Source organism: Aulonocara stuartgranti (assembly GCF_965226115.1).
Source record: "Aulonocara stuartgranti genome assembly, chromosome: 18".
In the NCBI taxonomy this organism is placed as follows: Eukaryota; Metazoa; Chordata; class Actinopteri; order Cichliformes; family Cichlidae; genus Aulonocara; species Aulonocara stuartgranti.
In genome coordinates, this window is record NC_138954.1 from 4,913,053 (window position 1) to 4,939,437 (window position 26,385).

Consider the following 26,385-nt stretch of genomic DNA (forward strand, 5'->3'; position numbering starts at 1 on the left):
ATTTATAATTGAATTCAAGTTAAATGAATCAAGGTGATTTTGACTTTGCTAGTTAACAGGAAGAGAAACAAACTTACACAGGATAAAATGAAATTTGGACCCAGCAGAAAAAGTCAGATCACAGACAAACAGAAACATTCCTCTTTGGCTAAAATAAAATGCAGATTATTGCTCATCTGCAGTTTTAATCATGGTGAATAATTTATGATTCAGCCAAGTAAGATTCTTCTGTGTGGAGGTTTTTCCCCTGTCAAAAGGCATTGACCATTACCTTCATCTAAACATGGAATTTAAGTCATGTAGTTGCCGTTGTTTGTTTTTAAAGAGGTCATAATATTTTTGTGATGGTAGAAATTTATCTTCAAAGTAATAGTTATAAAGTGAATTAATAAGACTTTCCAACAAAGAGAGGGAGTCACATGGTGCTTCTGAAACATTTGTACAAACCTCTCTCACATATGTGAGCAACATGCTCACAGTGTACAGCCCTGCTGACTGAGGCTGCACCTTTACCTGTCTAATCTTTTTCTTTTTACTTTGTTCCTCAAGTCCCACATCAACATGAAGTGTAAGGAGGAGGAAGATCTGGCTGGCCAGCAGGTCTGGAAGCAGGAGAGGAACTTCAATCTGGACCAGGAGGACACAGATCCCCCACAGATCAAAGAGGAACAGGAGGAACTCTGCATCAGTCAAGAGGGAGAACAGCTTGTAGTGAAACACGAGGATGAAGGCATCGTCGTCTGGAGCGGGGAAGAGCGGCTCAGACAGCTGCATAACATCTGGAAACCTGAGAAAGATTTACAGACCAGCGGTAAAACTGTAATGGCTTTTCTGAAGTGTTAACATTAATATTAAACCTACAGTTTGTATCAGTCAGATCTATTTAATGTGTATTCGTGAAAACATGACAGGGAGTTTTAAATGGACTGGTTCTTATATAGCGCTTTTCTACTCAATCTTGAGCACTCAAAGCGCTTTACAAAACTTGTGCATTCACCCACTCACTCCCATTCGCACAAGCACATTTTTCTTAGTGCTTTCTACCAACATTCAGACACACATTCCACAGATCAAAGAGCAACTTGAGGCAACTTGGAGTTAGTATCTTGCCCAAGGATATTTGAAATGCAGACTAGGTGAAGCCGGGAATCGAACCGATCAGTAGATGATCTGCTCTACCGCCTGAGCTACAGCCACCCCCAATAGTGAAGATTATTTTGAAAAATATCAAGATGTAGATCAGTTTCGAGATCAACTCCAAAATAGATCATCAGTCAGTCAGTAATAAGTGAGTTCTTTTTTGTTTGAAAGGTTTTTTTTACTCTTAATGTTGCTGAAAAATGTCAGAACTCAAGTTCTCATTTGCATCAGAGTGCACAAATAACTTCATTTTTACACACTTTTAATTTCACCTGCAAATGTGAGCAACATGCCCTCATTACAGACTTTAACTAAAACTTTATCTTCTCAGAAGTGTTTTTCTATAATTACATTTTTTTTATTGTTCGTTTAGAAGCAATAGTGGAGAGACCGGCTGACTGCTGCAGAAGAAATCTGCTCTGAGGTTAACAGAACGTCTGATCGTCCAGTATGAGATCAACCTTCAGCAGAGACTGCTGGATATCAGCCGGAAACCCGAGATAAAGTTACGCATAACAGGTAAAACTGCGATGGTCTCAGTGGACTAACACAAGAATACAACTCATGTAGGACCTGATCAGAGCTCAGCTTGTAGGCTAACATACTGAAATCAGGGAGCGGCTAATCACACAAGTGCGTCTCTTTTTTACGGTGAACTTTTAGCATTAAACAAACCTTGAGACCGAGAGAAAGTGCCTTTATAGAAGATTTATTTAGAAGATTAAGATAAAGGAGGCAGGGAGGGAAAGCTTCTGTTTTCTGCACTGTGCCACAGTTCGCTGTCTGCTTCGGTTCACGACGCCTCACTCCGGGGCTACAGACAGTTCTCTGCCGCCTGTGGTGCTCCTCACCTCCGTCTGCACCCACAGGCTTCCCGAGGTGGAGGCAGGCCGGCAGGGACTTTGAGAGATGGGCTTTACTTTCAAAAATACCCCTTAATCAGGGTCTAACCCTACAAGACCATCGTGCCTCCCCCACCATCCTCACCTCATGTTAAAATGTATATTTTTCAACTGAATTATATTTGGGTTCAAGAAAATGATGAAGTTTTTAAAATAACTTTGTAATGTTCTAATAAACAGTCTTAACTCGAACTAAATCAGCTCAAATCTCACAGATGTCAGTGTTATTCACAAAGCATGGAAACATAGTTGTTAGTTTTGAATGCAGCCACAGCAGGCAAACTATGGCTGCATGCTCCAAAGAACAGGAGCACAGTAACTGAACACACTCTTAGCACACTTACATCTGATTTTGGGAACAGTTAACAGATCTGAACCTGATGACCTGAGAGGTTTAACTGGGTCAAAGGTCGAGAGCCAATTGAGAACTGTCCAGTTAAACCAACTAAATGATGAAACCTTTGATTTAAAATGTCATGATCAACAGTATCAAAGGCAGCAATGAGATCAAATAGAACTAAGACTGAAACTCTGAGTCCCTAATAATCTTCAGATCACTGATGACTTTAGTTGGGTTGATTCTGTGCAATGACTGGCTGTGAAACCTGACTGGTACTTATCTGCTATGGCACTGTGAGATTTTCAGTTTAATCTACAACAATGACAAACATTTACTTGCAGCGTGAAGCTGGCAGCAGCTACCTGAATGATTTGTACTCTGAACTTTCCTAATAAGAGTATCAGAGCTCGAGAGTAACTTACACTTTCATTTTTCACATTTGTACAGTTTAAATTTCACTCACATATGAGGACATGCTCAGAGTGGACTATATTTGCTCAGATGTGTTTTCCTGTCATCACATTATTAACCTTTTTCCTCAGTGACCCTTTGTTCCTCAAGATCTCCCCCTAACATGAAGTGTGAGGAAGAGGAGGGCCTGTATGACCAGCAGGTCTCCAACCAGGAGAGGAACTCCAGTCTGGACCAGGAGGGCCCAGATCCTCCACAGATCAAAGAGGAAGAGGAGGAACTCTGCATCAGCGATGACGTAGAAAAGATTGTACTCAAACAGGAGGATGAAGGCCTCATCTGGACTGAAGAAGAGCAGCTCAGACAGCTGGATAACATCTGGAAACCTGAAATGAACTTACACAGCAGGGGTATGTAAAACCGTAATGGTCTTACCTAAAAATTAATATGACTTTAATTCATTCAATAAAGATATTTTGGAAACACATCAGAGTTCTTCAAGGCCAGTGTTTAAATAAACTCAGCTGATTGTTAGTCGAGGTTTTCTGAGAGCTTCGCTGCTTTTTATCCCCATATTTTAATCCTACTTTTAAATTTCCCCTTCTGTCTGATGTTTGTCTTATCATTTACATAAACATCTTTCCAACAGTAATTGGTGGACAAACTGTGATTGGTGCATAGAAATTTACTAACGTGTTAGAAGTGAGTGCATGAAATCTTATTTTAACAGTTTCCAGGTCTGGGTAAATGATATGATGATATTTCGGATGATATTTTGATTAAACTCTGTTGTAGAGTTGGAAATGGACAGCTGTAGACACCACTGCCGAGTAGTCATTCTTGTTATACTTCTATATTTATCTAAGACAAGTAATTTTGTCCATTTGTCACCTCAGCTTTCCCACAACAGCATGAATGTGAGGAGGAACTGGTTTTTGGGGACCAGGAGAGAAACTTCAGCCTCGACCAGGAGGATCCGGAGCTTCCACAGATAAAAGAGGAAGAGGAGGAACCTTGCACCAGTCAGGACGTAGATCAGCTTGTAGTGAAGCAGGAGACTGAAGGCATTATTATCTTCATGGTGGCTCCTACTTATGAGGAAAGTGAGCCAGAGCTGGACAGTGAACATCTCCTTTCTTCCAGCTCTCCTGAACCAGAGAGCAGAGATCAGCAAGACAACTTTCCTGTGTCAGAGAGTCAGCGTAAAACTGACACAAGTAAAAAGTTTGTGAAATGTGAGATTTGTGGAAAAACCTTTGAGTACAGATCCAAACTAACGAGACATATGAGGGTTCACACAGGTGAGAAGCCACATTCTTGCAGCACCTGCGGAAAAAGATTCAGCCTGATGATAAACTTGAAAACTCACATGAGAATCCACACAGGTGAGAAGCTTCATTCAGAGGATACAGTTACAAAGACACATGAGGATTCACACTAGTTAAAAGTGGGAGAACTGTCAGATGAAGCAGTCCACTGAGAAGCCAGATCAGAGCAGATCAGATGACCTCCTTCCTTAAAAAACTCTGTATTGTTTATTGTATGTAGGGGTGGGAGATATAGCCTCAAAATAATATTTCAAGAAACTTACATTTAAAAAAAATAATGTACATTTTATCAGCTCGGCAGGCAGCAGCATTTATATGTGTAAGTAAATGATGGATTTTCCATCTTTCTCTTCCAGTGAGCTGCTGTCACTGATGACAGCTTAGCTAATTCAAAGTGTGAAAATGTGGCCACCTCAAGGTGCTTGATATTGTAAGGTAAAGACCCAACAATAATACAATGAAAACAGAGAAAACCCAAACAGTCATATGACCCCCTATTAGCAAGCGTTTTGGCGACAGTGGGAAGGAAAAACTCCTTTTTAACAGGAAGAAACCTCCAGCAGAACCAGGCTCAGGGAGGGACCCCCATCTGCAACAAGGAAAGTTTTAAGTCTAATCTTAAAAGCTGAAGGCTCTGCCTCCCATTCTACCTTTAAATACTCTATGAACAACATTATAGTGCAATGTTAGTGACACGGCATACATGAAATATGAGCACATAAGTATCCTCAGGGGTGTTTTTCCTGGAAGTTTTAAGAAAAGTGTATTACAAGTGCTTACACTCTAGCTTAATATCCAAAATAACCTTGTAATGCGGAGCCTGCACAATTCTGTCATATAAGCAGAGGTGGAAAGTAACGAATTACATTTACTTGCGTTACTGTAATTGAGTAGTTTTTTTGTGTATTTGTACTTTTTAAAGTCATTTTTCAAGTCTGTAATTTTACTTTTACTTAAGTATATTTTTTAAAAAGTATTGTAGTTCGCTACGTTTTCAATCACACCCGTTACTGAGTAAATTAAAAAAACCATTGCACTTCGGAAATACTGCAGGGAATGATGGGTAGTAGAACAAATTGGCGCTAAGGTCACGTTAAAGATGGAGTCTGACATCGGTGTTATGGATCCAGTGAAAAAAGAAGCCCCGTCGAATTCTGCTGACCCTGAACTCGAAGAAACGGATGTGAACCCCTGGCCGTATTTCAGGGACCATTTCGGCTTCAAGTGCAAGAAAGGCAACAGCTTTATTATGCAGTGTAAGCTGTGTTTGCCCAGAGAGACCGAGTTAGCAGCTTTTAAAAATTCCACATCAAACCTGCGCAAGCATGTGGAGGTAAGTTAAATACAACTCGTACCGTTATGGTAGCAAAAAGGCTGTGTTCAAATTAATCACATTAAGTTAAGACATCTGTGAAGAACACAGATAACGTTGGTTGGTACTAGCAACTTGCTGTAATCGGGCACGTTGTTGTCCACGCAACTTACATTTTTTTTACTGGGTTGGTAAATTGCCAAAAGAAAATGTGTTTACCTACGTTTTTCCTGTTTGTTAATAATAAGAATTTATTTAAAAAAAATAGTTAAATTAAAGACAGAAGCGGCTACTTTCTTACTTAACCCACATATGTTCACACTGCAGGCAAAAGAATAACAGAGCGCTCACTTACCTTAGATTAGTCAAAGACAGCTGACTTCTGTTACTTGTTAATTAGCACTTGCAACCTCCCGTTAACTAGCCTGTTACTGTCCAATAAAAAAAAACCCACGAGGTATATTGGTATAATTTACCAGCGGTAGCTATGTAATGCATTGATGTCTTATTAGGGACATCAAAAAACTTTCTCTCAAACTTAACACTGGCCTGCCTGCCTCAGCTGCCTTCGAGCGTCTCTTTAGCTGTGCTGGACTACTGTTCACTGCAAAGTGAGCAAGGATGAACTCTACTAACTCTGAAAATCAACTGCTCCTCAAAATTAACAGGAAGTTCAGAGAGTAACACTCTAGGATGGATACAAAGGAACTTTAATCTAGAGGTACAGTAGGGCAGGGCCAAGTTTAAAAAATTCAAAAACATTTTTAAAGCAGCTGCCGTTCAGTTCAGTACTTGTTCTCTTATTTGACAGTTTAGAACACATTCTCATGTGAAAGAATGATATGGTTTTGTATTGAAAACACTGTGATACCTGACGGTTTGGTTTGGTTGATTGGTTTGGTGACCATTATCCATTTTCATGTATAGACTTGCAGTTTAACTGCCACTGCACTTTAATTTGTAAAGTTTTTCTTTTCACTAAAAAAGAACTACTTTGAGATTTATATCCCACTGTCCTTTTTTGCACTACTCAGAAGCGGCTGTCCTCCTGCTGACAGAAAAGTAACTATGTAACTTTTACTCTGAGTACATTTTAAATGAGCTACTTTTACTTGAGTACATTTTTAGACAGGTAATTTTACTTGTACTTGAGTAAAATTTCAGCAAAGTAAGAGTACTTTTACTTGAGTAAAATATTTTAGTACTCTTTCCACCTCTGCATATAAGGAAAAGAAATTCTACCTGGTTTGTTTCATCTTGGGTCGAGCTTTTTAACCTCCTGCTTTTCCACCGTGTAGCACATCAGTAATTTCCATCCACTGACTGCTCTTGCTGTTATATGAAATGTAACTCGCGAGTGCTCCAGTGATGCATGGTTGAATCATTTGTTTACCTTTGGGTCGCACATCACTGCTGCTAGTATCTCCTGCTCACGTGCCTTCACAGCCCGGTTGTACTCAAGTGTGTTTTTGCTTAAAGTGTTGTAACAGGTTTGCTTTTTTCACTTTCAGTGGGAAAAGTTTTCTTGCATATTTTGCGAACATTCAGCTACCAAACTGTGACTGGAGCCCGACATATGGCTCTGGCTGTGAGACATGACTGGGGTTGACTCATTGGGGTGAATGCAAACACATGATGTTCCTCTAAACACACTTTTTTGTAAACATTTATACCAGTATTATTGCAGATCATATGATATGTCACAGCCCTAATTCTGTTTGTTGCATATTCCATTAAAACCTGTAATGAAGATGAAACACGTATTTACATTCATTTGATGTGATATTTGTATCGTGTTGAGCTGTGGAGGTGACAAAAAAGTTGCTGAGATGTTTTATTTTTTTGTTTAGTGGAGAGGTTTTACTCCACAGAGTCAAAGCTGGAAAGAAACACACATGAGACCAAACATTTTGTGATTTAATCTTGATTTTCATGAAGACTGAATTTCAGCATGTGCTCATCCTGTTGATTCGTATGTTGGTGTTGGTTATGTGTCTTAAAAGTGAAATAAAGATTTCTTTAAAACTTCTTGTGGCTATTTTTTTAAGGCACAATCTTTACAACATGAAACAACGTCTGTGAAGCACATTTTGTACAGTGGGCAGGGAGACTTGCCCATCACTGTGGTGGTGGGGTGGATGAGATTTGCCTGCGGTCACTTAAGGCTCTGTATGTTGTGGGTCTGTCCTGGTTGTCCTGCTCAAACATTGTATGGAAGTAGAGGTCAGTGACTTCAGACCGGCCAACTATGGTGGTAATCATGGTCCCCTGTTTTATGAAGGGAGTGTAGAGGGTATGTTTGCACTTCAGGCCTCCCTAGGAAGGTCTATATCTGTAGTCACTTTCACTGTTTTCTTATTGCTGTTTCAAATTGTTGTTTCTGTTTGTAGCCTTTTTATTGAAGGATTTTGGTTTATATTATTAATATGTGCATTTGTTGTTATTAATAATATTTGCTTCACTCTCCATTTGATGTGTTTTTGGTATGTTATACTTTTAATTGTTCTATGATTATGTTTATGTGTGGTTTATAATTATATTTAAGTTCTGGGGTTTTTTTTATGAATAAAAGTGACTTAACTTGTCAGAGATATGAGACTTTGGGCATTTCCCCTTCTGTCTTATTCTCAGTGTCTTGTCTCCATGTTTATTTACCTCTGTGTTGCTATCTTTGTGTCTCTGTCTCTTTCTCTTCCCCTGTTCAGTGGGATTTAAGACTTCCAACAAATAATTTCAAAGGGTCAATTAAATTTTAATAAAACCATTTTACTCAACACTGCACTCGAATTTTAGCATTTTTTTTTACTCAGTCATAAAAAGATTCATCTTAAAATATGTTTTAGATACATTTTTATTACTTTTTTCTTTCTTTCTTTCTTTTCTTGTTGTTGTCCCGTTTCGTTTTTTAGCCATCAGAATTATTGTCTGAAGGCCAAAAAAGATGCCCAACTAACTTAATTTACCATATTGGTCCATTTGATCAACCTTTGTTATTATTTATTTATTTTAATTTATTTTCAGTTGTTACAGATAGGACAGACATGACTGGGGGATAGGAAGGAAGGAAGGAAGGAAGAAAAGGGGAAGAGGGACAGTGAGAAAGGGCACTTAAAAAATATCTCCCAGGTCACCTGTTGAGAGAAGAAAATAAGAGAAAACAAGCAAAAAAGAGAGCAACATAATAACACAACACCATTGCAATAATCTAGCTAAGTGTAAATAACAGTAAATATTAAATACTGAATGTGATTGTGCAGCACGCAAGATTGACATCGCATAATGTGGTTTGAGGTAGCAGCCAAGAAAGGTGTAGCTTGTGTGTGTGAACACCTGTGTGGATGAGTGCTCGTCTATTCAAAAGGCTTCTCCATGTAACGATCTGCTGGTGTGGGGAGCCACAGCCCCGTCCCCCAGGGCATGAAGCAGGCATGGAGGAGATCCAGGCCCCAGACATCCAGAGGCCCCCAGAGTGCGAGCACCCAAAGAGGACCACCGGAGGGGCAACCGTGCCACCTTCCTGGGAAGAGCTGAGGAGAACCCCAGATGAGGGGTCACCCAACAGCCACAGAGCAGAAGCCAGAGGGGGCGGCAGTGACGTACACGCGGGCTCTGCCGGCAGTCAGCTGTGCCAGAGTGAATCGAGCCCCCGCAAGGGGCCCGACCGAGCCACAGGCACCAGGCCCCACCAAGCAGCCGTACCGGGGAGTGAGCTGGTACAGACCTGAGCGTCCAGCCCTGGACACCAAGAACGCACCGATGTCTGAGGGCATCAGCCACCAGCAGGGAGTGTGGTGAGGGGAAATAAGCCTCCATACCTTGGAGGGCCTGAGATGTTCCAAGGGGGTGGAGTGTAAGACCCGAGCTGACATATAGACACAGACGAATAGGCGCACACAGACCTAAACATGCATTCCCACCCTCATGCACACATATACAAATACTCGGCGCTCATCCAACCTGGATACAGACACAAAGAGTATTTTAAACTATTCTGTAAATTCTTGGAAAGTGGTCTTTTTTGGGGGGGACCTCTGCTACTACCAGAGGTTGTCTGCACCACACCAGGGCCTGTGCTGCTAACATAAACCAACTGAGCCTCAACCAGGGCCTGTGCTGTTTTCTGAGGCCATCTCACTGCACCGGGGCCTGTGCTGCCAGCTGGATCCATCGGCACCATCCCAGGACCTGTGCTGCTGGCTGAGGCCATCTGCACCGCACCAGGGCCTAGCTGGACCCATAGGCACCACACCAGGGCCTGTTCTGCTAGCATAAACCAACTGAGCCTCACCAGGGCCTGCACTGCCGGCTGGACCCATAGGCACCACACCAGGGCCTGTTCTGCTAGCATAAACCAACTGAGCCTCACCAGGGCCTGCACTGCCGGCTGGACCCATAGGCACCACACCAGGGCCTGTTCTGCTAGCATAAACCAACTGAGCCTCACCAGGGCCTGCACTGCCGGCTGGACCCATAGGCACCACATCAGGGCCTGTGCTGCTAGCATAAACCAACTGAGCCTCACCAGGGCCTGTACTGCCGGCTGGACCCATCTGCACCACCCCAGGGCCTGTACTGCTGGCTGGGGCCATCTGCAGCACACCAGGGCCTGTTCTGCCGTCTGGACCCATAGGCAACACCCCAGGGCCTGTGCTGCTGGCTGGGGCCGTCTGCAGCACACCAGGGCCTTTGCTGCCGGCTGAACAAACTGCATCTGTGTTGCTAGTGCAAGACATCAGCACCACACCAAGGCCTGTGCTGCTCGAAAAGCTTATCTGCAATACATCGGGCGCTGTGCTGTTGATTGAAGCCTTCTACACCACATTGGTGAATGTGCTAGCAGAAGCCCTCTGCTAGCAAGCCACCAGGACCCGAACTTTTGGCTGGAGCCTTACTTGCCATCCTAGGTTTGTGCAGCCTATTTAATTCAGCATCAACAATCATTGTGTTTTGGATAATGGCTTTTTTTAATAACTTTACTTTGCTTATTGGCCGTGGGGGACTTTTGGACTCTCAATTTTTCTAAGATGAGAACATTTAACAGTGACCCCATTCTGCGAGACATGGTTCCCAGATCTACATGCGTCACTGCTGCTATACATCCTGTACAATTTCCAATGTATTTGGAACAGGACATTAATCATTTTGAACTACAGAAAGATTTACCTCATCTTCAAAACCTTCTTGCTTTGTACAATTACAAAATTAGTTACGAAAAATCCTGCTTTGTGTCAACATTTCACACGTCAAAATCAATAAGTACAAAGCAGAGACTTCTGATCGTCTTACTACTGCTCTTATCTGGTAATGTGCAACCTAACCCAGGCCCTGAGCTGCAATGTAGCCAGACACCATCTGAATTTAAATCCTCACCTGGGCTGAAGATAGTTCATCTTAATGTGCGCAGTTTGTTACCCAAGATGGATATGATCAAGATCTGGGTTCAATCAACAGATGCAGATATTGTCCTCATTTCTGAAACTTGGTTGTCTAAATATTAGGGGTGCAACGATATACGTATCGATATTGAACCGTTCGATACAGTGCTTTCGGTTCGGTACGCATATGTATCGAACAATACAACATTTGTAATTTATTTTATCAACTTTCCTTCTGACGATGCTGTCTGTGTTGAGCGCTCAGTGAATCTGTGTTCGACTACTCCGCCTAGGCTGCACTGTCGAGCGCAGATCCACTGAGCGCTCAACACAGACAGCATAGTCAGGAGGAAGAGCGCAGGGCAAGCTAGCGAGACAGAAGTTAAGCTCTCCTTGCAAGATGGACCTCCCCCACCCTCATTCAGATCTGGCGTTTGGAATTATTTTGGTTTTCATGTGACGTATGACCCTGAAGGTAAGCGAGTCATGGACTAAAGTAAAACAGTATGTTGGATGTGCCATGCAATGCTTAATTACATTGGTGTGAACTAATGTGTTAGCGCAGTTAGCTCGTTAACGTGTTGGCCGTCTAGCCCCATGCACGGGGCGATCGGCGGTAGCTCGTTAACGGAGATTTGCCGTGTTGTGGCGTTAAGGTCATTTCAACGAGATTAACCTGAAAGCACTAGTGGGAACACAACGAATATGACTGCACATTTACGCCGACATCATCCTAGTGCAAAGACAAAAACAACAAGCATGCTACTAACTTTAGCCGAGTCATTTAGACAGCTGTTAGCACATGATTCTCCTTATATGTTTAATATGCTGCTGAGAATATAGCCCAGAAGAAGCGGATAGTATAGCTTTTATTTTGGAAAGAGACATTTCTCTGTAATAAACTCTCTTTTCCAAAGATGAGTGATTCCTCAATCAGATACAGGGCTTGCAAAATCGCTAGCCTGACGTCCTGGAGCTAGCGATTTTTCCAGTCGGGCTACCAAAATCTATCTCTGCCCTGCCCGTCGGGCTATTGTAGGAAAAATATATGTCAATGCTTTTGCATTCTTTCAGAAATGTAGCTGGGTAATTATGTCATTGGCATCGGTGAGCCACTGTCAATATGTGACATATTGAAATCGCGTTTGAATTTGCGCTTGTTTTTTTGCTTTCACTTTGCAATGACAGCACTGATCTGTGAGTGATGATAATTTGTGCACCAATTCCTCTGACATCGTCTTATTAATCGTTAGCTTACTATGCAAACATGACAAGTGAAATCTCCCGCAGCAAGCTTAAACATGTGAGAGGTTGATCGCGCAGAGAATCGCTGAGCTTATGTGAGTCCGTGTGTAAAAGCAGCAGTATATATATTTTAGTTCTGCTGAGCCAAATAAGACAGGTCGGGGTGAAGAAGTGACAGCCAAAGAAAAGCTTACCACAAAACGGAGAAGTTATGACAAATGAGACTATAAGGCAAAAAGAAAGTGCAGCTTTATGGTTTCATGGACAAAAGAATTTCTGTGGCTGCAATATGACGAGCTAAATTACCAGGGCTGCACATAAGTGGTCCGCAGGTGCGCATTCGCTGTCAAAATAAAAAACGCGCACAAGGGTTAGGGTTAAATTTAAAAACTGTACTTTTGAGTTAAAATATATATTTATAATTTTAATAAATGACAAATTAAAAAGGCATGAACATTTTTTTGTATCGAAAAAATATCGAACCGTAACACCAAAGTATCGAACCGAACCGAACCGTGAATTTTGTGTATCGTTGCACCCCTACTAAATATATATCTGATGAACATGTTAGCATGGCTGGCTACAATATCTATCGCACCGATAGGTTTAAGAAAGGTGGTGGTGTTGCTGCTTATGTTAAGTCAAAATTTGATGCTACAATAGTTCTATCAGAATCAATTTGCAAACAATTGGAATTTTTGGCTCTGAATGTGAATGTTGCAAAGGGTCTTTGCATAACAGTTGCTTGTTGCTATCGACCCCCTTCTGCCTCCACAGAAGCTCTGCGTTCTTTAAACCTTTTGCTGTCCAGACTAAATTATGGGGAGCTTGTTCTAGCTGGTGACTTTAACTGGGATTGGCTCAAAACTGTTTCAGATGATTTTAAATCTTTCTGTGATTCTATCAGTCTTACCCAGCTGGTCAATTTACCCACTCGGCCGAATCTCAAAAGCCCCGAAAAGTCTACCTTGATTGACTTGATTTTGACAAATGTTCCTCATAAATTTTCATCTTTGGGTGTCTTTTGTAACGACTTAAGTGACCACTGTGTTGTTGCTGCTATTAGAAATACTAAAGTGGCCAAGTCACAACATGGTATTATTTTTAAAAGAACTCTTAAACATTTTAATGAGCAAGCATTTTATCATGATTTGTCAAATTATGACTGGAAGAAAATAGGATTGATCCCTGATGTAGAATTAGCGTGGGCATTCTTTAAGGATGGGTTTATGCAAATTGTGAATAAACATGCTCCATTAAGAAGATATAGGATAAAAGGTCGTGAAAACCCCTGGTTCTCCCAAGAGCTGGCAGATATCATTCATGAGCGTAATCTGGCTTGGGCCAAAGCGAGGAAAACAGGCTACCCCAGTGATTGGCTTCTTTTCAGACAACTAAGAAACAGATGTACTTCCTCTATTAAGAAAGCTAAAACAGAATAGTATCTGTCTGTCACCACTGAGAACCTAAATAATCCACAGAAGTTCTGGAAAATCATTAAGTCTCTTTCAGTGAGTAAAAGCTCCCACGCTCTACCCACCTATGTTTTTAAGGATTCTGTTCCTGTTTATGATAGGAAGGAGATTATGAATTGTTTTAACAAGCACTTTATATCTTCTGGCTCTTTGTTTGACTCTCTGAACCCAGTCTCTGTAAAATCTGGCACAAACCTTCCGGTGTACACTGGTCAGCCATTTAACTTTGTTCCTTTCTCTGTGCAGGAGGTCTGTAAAGCTCTTAAACTGTTAGATCCTAGAAAATCTCCAGGGCCAGACTTACTAGATCCTTACTTCTTGAAACTGGCAGCTGATTTTGTAGCAGAGCCTCTCACAACACTTTTCAACCTCACACTGGATACGAATAAAATTCCCTCAGTATGGAAATCAGCTTTTGTTGTTCCTCTATTAAAAGGGGGCGACCCAGCAGTGTTAACTAATTACAGACCAATATCTAATCTATCTGTGCTGGCTAAAGTTCTTGAAGCTCTTGTGTGTGAGCAGTTAAAGGAGTTTTTGCACATCAATGCCATTTTATCTGAATATCAATCAGGCTTTAGGAAGAATCACAGTACTATCACAGCTGCAATTAGAGTGGTAAATGATATTACTATTGCACTTGATAAAAAACAACACTGTGCATCCCTTTTTATTGATTTGTCAAAAGCATTTGACACTGTTGATCATTGTATTTTAAAACTTAGACTCTTCCAGTCAGGACTCTCTGAGAGAGCAGTGGCATGGTTCTCAAACTACCTCAGTAACAGGACTCAGTGCATTAAATCTGACGGTCTATGTTCTGACTTTGTTACAGTGCACAACGGAGTGCCACAGGGTTCTGTATTAGGTCCCCTTCTATTTATCATTTACGTAAACAATCTTAGTCTACATGTGCCAGATGCAAACTTGCACTTCTATGCTGATGATACAGTTATTTACAGCTGTGGTTCAACTCTTGTCCAAGCCATCGACTCCTTGCAGAAAGCCTTTTCTGCTGTCCAGCACTCATTACATCAGCTTAAACTTGTTCTCAACGCAGACAAAACAAAGCTCATGTTGTTTTCTAAATCAAGGAGACGAGCCCAAACAATCCCATCAGTAACCACTCTTGAAGGTAATAAAATAGAGTTGGTTCACACCTATAAATATCTGGGAATCTTAATTGATGACTCGCTTACCTTCAAACCACATGTAGAGAATCTTGTGAAAAACCTGAAGTTAAAACTGAGATTTTATTTTCAAAATAAGTTGTGTTTCTCTTTTAATACAAAGAAGCGGCTTGTTGCTGCAACATTCTTGCCTGTGCTGGATTATGGTGATATTCTATATATGAATGCTTCTGCTCAATGTCTTCGAATGGTTGATTCTGTGTATCGTGCTTCTCTGAGGTTCATCACTAACCGTAAATTTCAGACTCACCACTGTGAGTTATACTCTCAGGTAGGATGGCCTGCTTTGGTAACGGAGGAACTCTCATTTATACAGTTTTATATATAAGGCGATACTTGGGTTGCTGCCTTCTTATATATGTTCCCTGCTTGTAATGAAACATGCTGGTCGGTATTCTCTTCGTCCGCATGGTTACTTGTTTCTTTCTGTTCCATTTGCCCGAACTGAACTTGGTAAAAGAGCTTTTGTCCATTTAGCACCCTTGGCCTGGAACAAACTGCAGAAGGAATGGAAAATGACTGAATTCATTTCATTAAGTGATTTTAAATCTAAACTACGAATCCTTGAGGCCAAGTCCATAACATGCAACTGTTTCAATTAGATTGATTGTCATTTTAACTGACTTTTTATTTTATTTGAATTTTATTGAATTTTATTTTTTATTTTATTTGTATTCTTTCACTTATTGTTGCATGTGTGTTGTTGCTGCCTGTGTTTGAGTAATTTCTGTAACTGTGAGACATCTGCTGCTGCCTATCTTGGCCAGGTCTCCCTTGAAAAAGAGGTTTTTAATCTCAATGGGATCTTCCTGGTTAAATAAAGGTTAATAAATAAATAAATAAATAAAAAATGGACACTGTACATGTACTGTACAGCACGGCCCCTCCTGAGAACCCTCAATGTCTACATGCATTTAAAACTGGGTGGTGGGCACTATGGAACGCCAGGACTGCCATAATGAATTAATTAAATACATCATTAAATAATTAATTAAATGTGGCAATAATTAATTAAAATTGGAATTAATTAATTAAATAAATAGTTATGACACATGTAATTAATTAGTTATTGACACATTTAATTAATTATTTATATATTTCACATTTTAATTAATTATTGACACATTTAATTAATTATTGACACATTTAATTAATTATTTAATGCTATATTTATTTATTTCATTTTGGCAGTCCTGGCGTCTGGCTCTCATCTTGAAATAATTTTATCTGTCAGCCTCACCCATCAAACTCAGGGGGCGGGGTTAATGCTGCCCATGCAGCTTCTCTAACATTTGATTGGTTGCCGTGCAAAGTAAGTCAAAACAGGTCGATCCTAGATAATCGATTGCTTGTGTAGACTTGGGGCAGCCAGGTATCCCAGAATGCATTTCAAATCACAGGCAGCAATGGTGGTGGTGTAGTTTTAAAATATCCCGTTTTTCTGTCACCAACTACACTTTTAACAGTGTTTTAGCTGCGAATGTCGCGCCGTAATCTTCACATGTCTGGTCAGGTTGTCAACATAGAACATGTTTGCAAAAGTGCTCAGATGTTTTCAGAGATTTCACTAGCTCTGCTAACAGTTAGCATGCAGAGTGCACCGAGGGGGTTACGTTAACCGGTTTGTTTACATATTCCACTCTCCGTGTTCCACATGTTGCATTCGCAGATTCTCATTTTCACCGAACGATCGTCTCTTTCCGCCTGGTCTTGTGTCTCTGTGCTTCTGTAACATAAAGAACGAGCTGACATTTTTCTCACGAAACCAGCGATCAGCTCAACAGACCCTCAGTTTACCTGCATGCAGACGGAGGTCAGACAACAATTTTACATGTATGATCTTAAAACAGGACACAGCCACTATACGTGCTGCACAGTAAAAAATGGAGTGTCAATATTTCAGTGTAAACCTATTTTAACCTAGAGAGAGTATATACAACTCTGTGAGGAGTAAACCAGCTCTAACGTCAGAGTTAAAAGTCAGTGTAAAGTTCTGTAGACATGGAGTGAAGACATAACTCCACACAGTGTTGATTAGTACCAGTCCGCAGGCGTGTGCGGTCTGAGAGCTACCACAGTCAGGTAAGTTAAGTTAACATTCCCATACTGGTAACATTGTTTAGTAAGTATTTTTAAACTAAATAGCTCTTTATAGTTACACTGATGTCGAGTTAGCAGCATTTACCCATAGGTTTAATGATATTGTCGAGTAGCTACATGCTAACCATTGCTAAAAGTTCAAATGTTCGTTATATTCTCACTGAGTTAAGATTAACCTAAAACATGTTAACTATGTATTTCTTCTAAGTGCAGCTTAGATAATATTATTGTCACATGTCTAATGGGATAGTTTTAGCAACTAAATTACCGTTTATTAGTAAGCTAATAATCGCTAATTAGCTTCGAAGGAACTATCAGAAAAAGTGGGTAACATTACAATAAAGTTTACTCTACTGATTTATATTCTTTTAAGCAAATGCCAAAGGCTTACACTAATTTAGAATTAATTCAGATTATTTTATATAAATTAATTGACAGCAATGTTAATGATATGTTAATATACAGTAATTGTTCACAGAAATAAAGCGAATTGCAGTAAGAGCGACCAATACTTGATAAGTAGACTAAAGTTATTAAACAATATTAGATGTTAGTCACACTTGGTCCATTTGCAGTAACACTGGTTGATAAAGGATCTTTATTAGCAGTTAATCTGTTACTTATTTCTTCATGCTGTAGCTGTTAAGTAATATTGACTTTTAACTGCTTCTATTTTGTATAAAAACTAAAGCTCTAAAGTACATCCACAGTTTTAAACTCTTTCCTTTATTATTTTTTTCTCTTTTGTTTTGTGAACAGAATATGTTGCTGCGTGTTTTGTTTGGTGGGGAGCAGAAGTATGTTAGGCTGTCTGACCAGGGGCCCGTTCTTCGTACGTCGCTTACTACATCCAAGATCAAATGACACATCCAAGATCAAATCATCGCGCTAACTCTGAGCTCGCTATTCCGGTTCCCCGAACACACCTGTTGTTGACGATTAGTATAGCTGGATGAAGTAATGTGAGATCACTGGGTGGCCCAACAGGGGCTACGCATCGATAGTAGAAACATTGATCGGCAACCCTTTGATTGGTCGGCGAAAATGTCGAAGGAGCGCGCTCGGTATTCTTCGGCAGCAGAGCAAGAACTCTTGAGTGAGGGATTTCAGGAGTTTCAGAGTCTAATTAAAACGCAAGGGAACACTGCAAAGGCTGCAAAAGCAAGGAGAGAGGGCTGGCAGAAAGTTGCTGACAAATTAAACTCGTAAGTAATTTAATAATAACAATAATAATGGAGTGGATTGATATAGCGCTCTTCAAGGCACCCAAAGCGTTTTACAATGCCACTATTCAGTCACTCTCACATTCACACACTGGTAGCTGTCACAGCTGCCCTGGGACAGAAGCCAGGCTGCCATATCGCGCCATCGGCCCCTCTGGCCAACACCAGTAGGTGGTAGGGTAGATTTATCATATCACACTATATTATCCAATATTATATTACATTATATTATATTACATTATGTTATATTATATCCCCTTTCACATTAGCGCCACAACAGGACCCACTAGAACATGGGAACAAGTAAAAGTGAAATATAAGAATATTCTACAGAATGGTAATATTTATCACTTATATTGCTTTTCGTCTCTTGGACAGAGACCCTGAAATACTCTGTTAGTTTGTTCATAACAGCAACCAAGAAAAGGGGCAGCGCAAAAAAAGACAGGTGGTGGTCCTGCACCCCCTCGTCAACAAGTTGGTTAAGTGAATAATATCCTCACGGGAATATCGATATCTCTCTATGAGCACACTGTCGCGTGTCGTGAGCTAAAGGATCCTGTCTATCCCGCAATATACGCTGGATTCTGAGGACTCTCCTTATCAATCTTGCACCTTCTGCAATGGGTGGCTCGCGTATACGGACAGGATATGACTGCGACAGACTTCCCAAATCCACCTTCGCTTTTATAGCCGTGGTCTCCCATCTTGATTACACGAAGTAATTTACAATTACTACTCTGAAATATGAATTACATCTGTAATAATCACATACATGTAATAGAATGTTAATAGTACATTTCCCTTTTTTAGGAAATGACCTGTATGTATCTGTGTGACATCAATAAAAGGATCAAGTGCTGCATTATCTTTAGTTACATTGATGTTATTTATTTATGGTACAACAGTGGTAAAATATCGCTGTTGCTTTCGTATACATGAAGCGGAAATACCTGAGTGGCCGCGATCTAATCCTGTTTACATAAAGTAAACCTGCTCCCGAGCAGGTTTACGCTTACGGCTCTGTTGCTATGACAGCAAGTCCCGGATGAGCTTCGAAGAACCGAACGATCCAGGATCACGCGAAATCGTCAACAGTCAAATCCGGCTAACTTACTTAGCGAGGTACCAAGAACAGGCCCCTGGGCCCTATTTCAGAAAGCCGGTTTAGTGCAAACTCTGAGTAAGTATACCCTGAGTTAACGAAAACTCTGGGTTTTCGGTTTCACAAAGCGAGTTCAGATGAATCCTGAGTGAGTCACTATGACGACACACTCCGTGAAGCTAACCTGCCCCCTAGCAGGTTTACCACAACTAACCCTGACTGTCTCCGCCTCTTTGTCGGAAACCTGACAGTAGGAAGTGTCGGACATGGCGTGCCCCTACCTCGAAGAGCCAGTAGATGTTGAAGCCCAAATTCTCCGCAGAGCTCTCCGCCGGGAGAGAGTGATCAGAGCGCGTTTGGACATTTTATCATTTCCTGATGATTTTCTGTGTGAACGTTACCGTTTTTCAGCACAATCTATAATTCATTTGAATAACATCCTCAGGCCTAATATTGCTCATGTGACACATCGCGGACATCCTCTCAGTTCTGTACATATTATTTGTATTGCACTTCGTTTTTTTTGCAAACGGGAGCTTTCTGTATAATATTGGTGATGCTGAGCACGTTTCCAAGGCTACCGTCTGTTGGGCAGTCAGGAATGTTACAGTTGCACTGAAACGTCTCCTCAAAGTCAAAGTCAAAGTCAACTTTATTTGTCGATTCTGCCACATGTACAGGACATACAGAGAATAGAAATTGCGTTACTCTCAATCCCTAGATAAATAGCAAATGAACATTTAAATATATTTAAATATAAAAGTGATTAAAAATGCAAGTAAAATAATTAAAAAGTAAAAATTTAAATAAATACAATTTTACATATAACAAGAAAGCTATACAATATACAATATAATGGGTAAGTGACATTGAGTGTAAACCAGGCAGAGTAGTGCAAATAGTGCAAATGGAGATTTAGTAATGTACGGTAAGAGAAAGTGTAACAACAAAGTCTTATGAGGTAATGGCAGTCCAATGCTCCACAAAGTGACTGGTAACTGGTGCAGGCCAGTGAGTGAGTCAGAGAGTGTGTGTGTTTGTGTGTGTGTGACAGAGTTCAGTGAGACCGTGGAGGAGAGAGGGGGCAGAATCGGGAGGGAGTTAAGCTTCCTGACAGCCTGATGGATGAAGCTGTCCTTCAGCCTGCTGGTCCTGGCCTGGAGACTCCGCAGTCTCCTCCCCGACGGCAGCAGCTTGAAGAAGCTTTGCATTGGGTGCGTGGGATCAGCCGCTATGCAAAGGGCTTTTTTAGTGAGACGGGTGCTGTAAATGTCCTGGAGGGAGGGGAGAGAGACACCAATGATCCTCTCTGCAGCTCTCACTATGCGTTGGAGGGTTCTATGACAGGACGCATTGCAGGCTCCAAACCAGGCTCCTGTACTCGTCTGTACTCGTCTGTGGTGTTCCCCGGTCATAGACCCACAAGATTTATCAAAGAGGGATTCCACAAAATTGCAGGTATCAGGATGAACAAAACTCAATTCATGATGTGGTGATACTTGAACTACTACTTAAATTTTACATTTATTTTCAGGGTTCCCAGGCGTGATTGGCTGTATAGATGGCACTCACATTCCAATCATTGCTCCTTCAGTAAATGAAGGAGACTATGTGAACAGGAAGTCTTTCCACAGCATTAATGTACAGGTACATAGTTCCCTGTAGCATTTCAAACTAACAAATTATTTCATTATAGTAATGGATGCTAATTTGTGTTCTCTGCACTGTGAAGATCATATGTGATGCTGCCAACATTATGACAAATGTGGAAGCCAAGTGGCCAGGCTCTGTTCATGACTCACGAATCTTTCGTGAATGTACACTGAGCACAAAATTTGGACATGGTGAGTTGAAAATACTTTAAAATATATAAAGACCAATTGCTACAGGGACATTTGAACTGAAGTGTATCCTTCTGTCTTAGGAGAGTTCACTGGCTACTTGCTTGGTGATAGGGGGTATCCATGTTTACCCTATTTGCTTACCCCTTACCCTGACCCTGAACCGGGCCCACAGCAGCGATATAATCTGGCTCATTGCAGGACAAGAGCCAGAGTTGAAATGACTATCGGAATGCTTAAGGCCCGGTTCCAGTGCCTTCAAAGACTCAGGGTCACCCCAGAAAGGGCATGTGACATTATTGTGGCATGTGTGATTCTTCACAACATTGCCACAATTAGAGGAGAACACTGTCCTTCTGAACCAAACATCAGCAGTGATCCAAACCATGAACATCCTGACCCTCCCACGGACATACAAGATGGAAGAGCAGTCAGAGACACCATATGTCACAATCATTTCCTTTGACCCATCATCTCAACATGTTGAAAGAAGAATAAACAGATTTTTTTGTTCAACTGGCTTTATTGGTCGCCTGTATTTCCTGTACACAAAGTATTAATAAGTATATTATTATGTATAAGTATATAACACTGAAATAATTCGTCCATCTCTGACCACTTCACCCACCCTTAACTGATGTTCTAGCAGTAAAATCTCAATCTTGGTCTTTTGGATCTGCTGCTTGAAGTGTTCCATTTCCAAGTCACATTTTTTTATTTTCTTGATCAAATGGGTCTTGTACAGCTGCTTTACAGGGAGCTATTGAAACACAGAAAATAGCATTGACATTCATAGTACATGCCTACTTAGGTTGGTTGTAAATCAGTGCTGAACATCTTACTGAGGAAAGGTTTGTTGGAGACGTGGCTGGACCCTCTTCCTCTTCATTTCCATCATCACTCTGTTAGAGACATAGAAAGTCCATGGTTTTATTATAGTACCACATTTTATTCAATTGTTATATTTTCCATTGTAAGATGTAAACCTCATAAAGTGTCTCTGTTGCTTCCTCCTCTGTAACAGCTGTCAATGTTTCTTCATTATTTTCCTGTAGTAAAGAAATTAACAACATTGCTGTTCTACTGTAAACTCATATAATCTGTGGAGTATTAAGAGTACTCATAACTGCATGTTGGTCTGGCTCAACAGGAGGCTGCACCAGATGCAGTACACCATCACCATCAACTGATAGAATATGAGGTTTATACAGGTCACTTATAACTTACAAGGGACCAAATGGCAATTAACAAACATATACCAATCACCTTACACTTCATTGTCATTATGCTCTCAAAGACAACCAAGACTGAGGGAAGGCAAAATCAGTAGGAAAATAACTTCACTACAAAATAATTCATTATGGTAAAGAGTTTATCAAATGAATGAGTAGCACTGCAAAGGTGACTGTGAAGAAAGGATGTATGCACATCATGTATTATTTTGAATTTACCTCTTATGTAGGCACTTGTGTCTTGCGGGGTTATTGACTCAGAGGATGTCCCCGCAGAGATGCCTTCAGCCACAGGGCGCCCACTGTTTTGGCTGAGGGCCAACTGCTCAGCCTCTGTGAGTGGTGGTGGTGGAGGACCCCCACCTGTTTTTCAGGCCTCTGCTTTTTTTCTGTTGGCTATAACGGGGTCACATTTGAGCATACAGAGTAAGCAAATATGTACTTGTAATGTGCTCAGATAATTTCAATAAGTGCTTACAGAAGGAAAATTAATGTAGCCTCTAACTGCAATTGATTTACATGGGACAAACAGACCAAGCACTATGGCTCATAATACAATTACACCTTACCTGTTTGGACTATATTTTTATATTTCATTTTTACTTGCTGCCAGGAACGTTTGGGGCCTGTTGGGTTGCACCTGCGCTCACATCACGTCACAAAATAAAATGTATAAAATAAAAAATAAAATAAAATAACGTGTTAAATGGGTGGAAATCCCTAGATCAATGTTTAAAGTAACACTCACGCATTGACTCTGTCGGCTATGTTTTGCCATGCATGCTCCCTTTGTTTTGCAGCTGAGGCTGTGTTACTTTTTTTCCGCAAAATTTGCATGTTATCGGCATATGCTGCCATCAGAATTTCGGCCTCAAGCGCTGTAAAATACATTGACCGCGCCTTCTTTCCCTCCGTCTCCATGGTGACTCGCTTAATCTGTGCTCCACTAATCAGGGCTTTATGTATCCTCGTGCGCGCGCTTGACTTGGGGTTAAAGCAACTCCGCGTTGATTGAACTGATTGTTATCAGCCTTTCTGAAACCGAATATTCCGAGTTGGACAGTTCGGGGTTACTCAACCCTGAGTATCGTTTTTCACTCTGAGTTTTCTAAACCGGCTTCCTGAAATAGGGCCCTGACATTTGATGCTTTCATGAAAGAAGGTTAGAATATCAGGATAAAACAAGATAACAACGTTTACCTGGTCAATAAACAAGCTTAATTATATTCTAAGTCAACTACCTAAGTTGATAATTGTTTCTACTTCAACAATGAATGAGAATTACCTATATTCTTAAGCTTCATCTCATCAATATTTTGTGAAGACATAGCCTTACTCTACCATTTGATAAGAAAATGCATGGCCTTTTTTTTTTTTTAACAATTTCTGTAACATTTCTTTTCTCTTACCTTACTTCAGTGTGCCTAAAATTTAACATACCAGAAGGCAGACAGCTAGATATGAAGGTGTTTGACCAGTCTGACACAGAAGTAGACGCAGAGGTGTTTGAAGAAATAGTGAAGGGGTCACCTGTAACCTTCCGAGTCATGCTGAGCAATGAAGAACTTGGTAATCACTCACATACGTATATGTTTATATGAAATTTAAAGGTTGAGATTGAAGCATTAACAGTTAAATTTAATGCTTCTGCTTTGGTCATGTTCCTTAATGCACAGGTGTATCTCTGTCATCATCATCTTCTCCATCGGATGATACAATCATTCTAAACTTCACAATGTGTGAACCTCCTGAAGAAGCAGCAACCACTGAAGGAAGACAACCTAAAAGGCCATGCCATATAAACTATGAGGCAAAAGCTGTGGGTAGTGAACATTGTTAGTCTAATTTGCATGTTTGATGTGAAGTGTTTTTATGTAATCGTTTTCCAGTTTTTCTCAAGGTTTAAAAAATTTCTGACTTCATATTTTATGTCTATTTAAGTTGATTGAAAAAATCCTAACAACAAAGCCTGGTGGTGAACACATCATACAAGAGTATGCAAAAACCAAATCTCTGACAGATGCAACTAGAAGACAGATGATAAACATACTTGCTGCTGAGATGACAGAAGCACATGGGTAAGAATCATAAATGTAGTCTATAAAGAAACATTTTTAGTATTGTATTATTTTTAATTGTGATGTTCAATGCCAATTGAGTGACGGTCATCACTGAATTTATACATTAGGACATCTCCCCCTAAAAGTGTAAGAGTGATGTATGCGCAGGGGATTGTTGCTCTGTTTCCATATCTGGAAGACCCATATTCACAACATGGATATGTAAGTAAAGGGGACTTTGCAACATTAAACACATAGTTGCCCTCAGAAATGTTGATAACATTCTGCTTGTATTTAATTACATAAGAACATTACTATGATCCAGAGAGCGGTTCAGGATACCTTGCGTGGCGGTTGAAGACAATTCAAAGAAAAGCTGCAGAGGAAAGAAGTGTCTCACTTTCCAAATCTCCTAAAAGTAAGTTCACTTGTGATTTAAATGATTCTGATCTAATTTGTAGGCAGGAGTCAATCAAATTGTTTTTTCTTAAGTTGGCGGGCCAGGCCGTGGTCGATCCAGACCACTCACCACTGAGACAGTGTTATCAGATGAGGATGTAAAAGCAGCTATTGCTCTTTTGAGACACTCTGCTGATGAAGACACTATCCGTGAAAAGATGAAAGCTACCTTCATTTATCGGCATTCAATGGTCAGCGATGATAAGAATGCAGCAGATGTCTTCATAGTCTTCCCGCGGTTTCTGGACACACCAGGACTGGTAAGACATCTTCATTTGTTGAATCACTGAAATATTCCATGCAGCTTGCAATTTCACTCATTACACCTCTTATCTTCTATTTTTGCATTATAGATAGAACAAGATTTCAGACTCCTGTTTGATGAGGTCACTGCCAACAAATTCTTGGAGAGGTGGCCCATCGATCTCAAATCAAAGATTGTAAAGGAAAGTCATGGACTTGTACCCACCTCGGAGCTCTTGGAGTTGATGTGCAATGCTGAGTCAGCTACTGAAGTTGAGAATGGTATGACTGACTGTTTTTATTTGCCATTGTTGGTTATATAGGCAATTCTGTCTATCGAATGTATTTTTGGAGTAATTCTTTGTTTATTCGTCTGTAGGCTGGGACAGTGACATGTCTGCTATCTTGCTGCTGCTACATCTGCTACCGCCATCTGCACAAGGGTGAAAGAGACCAGGAAAGATGTCTGCATCTCAAGCTGTCGATAACCTCATCAAATTCCTAAAGGTATGTTATTTAAAATATATATTCCATCACCGCCATTGTAATGTACAGTAAGGTGATCTAATCTAATGGGATAGTCACTAAATACTGCTGTTTAATGTGTTGTTGTAGGCTGGAACCAGTGTACAGCAGCATCTAGACAACATCACCCGAAGCAGTCAGCCCTACCTTCTTGCTCAGGGACCCACAAGAAGCAGCATCCACACCTTCTTCATTGTGATTGACAAGCATGCACTTCCATGTAAAGCGACAGGTTCAGTAGGAGCCCTTGATGAACTCTTTAAGGCCCATTATGTCTTTGATACGTCATACAGTTCATCCCTGACCAACTTTTTCACTTTTCTGCAAACAACCATTTACAACATTGATGTTGGGGAAACAAAGGAAACTCCCAGAGTTGCGAGCAAGAATGGTGCGTTAGTATCCATTGAGATCAAAATAATGAAGTGCTTTCTTTGCAAAAGTGATCATGGTAGACCAAACAGCCTTGTAAAACACCTTAAGGTAATTCATGGTCTCTGTACTGGGAGGACACTATATCTCAAATGTGGCCAAGTGGGATGCTCACGTTCTTTTAGTAGTTTTTCTGGCTTTAGAAAGCACCTGAACAAATGCCACGTAAGCAGTTCATTTGATTCTGCAGAACTAGATTTTTCACCAGTTCAAAGTGTTACGGACACAAGTACTACTGCTAATGTTGATGTGGTGCCTGAACATTTAGAGCATAGGTGTCAAACTCTAGCCCGCGGGCCAGATTTGGCCCGCAGCCTGATTACATTTGGCCCGCGAAGCCATACCAAATTACTATTAGAGCTGGCCTACTGGTATTATACAGTTAATATATATATTGTTTAGTATTAAGCTTTGCTTGTTCCATATTCAGGTTTTCAGCAAAACTTG

General features: G+C 40.7%; 2 protein-coding genes across 3 annotated transcripts; both read left to right on the forward strand.

Annotated features, from left to right (window-relative positions):
• The first annotated feature begins 52 nt into the window (after window positions 1-52).
• Window positions 53-26,210, forward strand: LOC309694567 (uncharacterized protein). 2 transcript variants are annotated; one of them, XM_082514754.1, is made up of 10 exons: window positions 53-811; window positions 23,639-23,788; window positions 23,896-24,038; window positions 24,161-24,297; window positions 24,408-24,501; window positions 24,587-24,697; window positions 24,772-24,998; window positions 25,092-25,263; window positions 25,361-25,488; window positions 25,597-26,210. In XM_082514754.1, exons 1-6 carry the CDS (start codon window positions 562-564, stop codon window positions 24,635-24,637), a joined length of 825 nt encoding a protein of 274 aa, XP_082370880.1. In that variant the 5' UTR covers window positions 53-561; the 3' UTR covers window positions 24,638-24,697; window positions 24,772-24,998; window positions 25,092-25,263; window positions 25,361-25,488; window positions 25,597-26,210. The 2 variants fall into 2 exon arrangements, with proteins under 2 accessions (XP_082370880.1, XP_082370881.1); XM_082514755.1 differs by lacking the exons at window positions 23,639-23,788; window positions 23,896-24,038; window positions 24,161-24,297; ... (4 more) ...; window positions 25,361-25,488; window positions 25,597-26,210 and adding exons at window positions 1,514-1,659; window positions 2,925-3,203; window positions 3,690-7,461 and having other exon boundaries at window positions 528-811.
• Window positions 19,178-22,059, forward strand: LOC309694566 (putative nuclease HARBI1). The gene is made up of 4 exons (XM_082514753.1): window positions 19,178-20,604; window positions 20,681-20,793; window positions 20,879-20,990; window positions 21,071-22,059. The coding sequence occupies exons 1-4, from the start codon at window positions 20,268-20,270 to the stop codon at window positions 21,451-21,453; spliced, it is 945 nt and encodes a 314-aa protein (XP_082370879.1). The 5' UTR covers window positions 19,178-20,267; the 3' UTR covers window positions 21,454-22,059.
• Window positions 26,211-26,385: the final 175 nt, after the last annotated feature.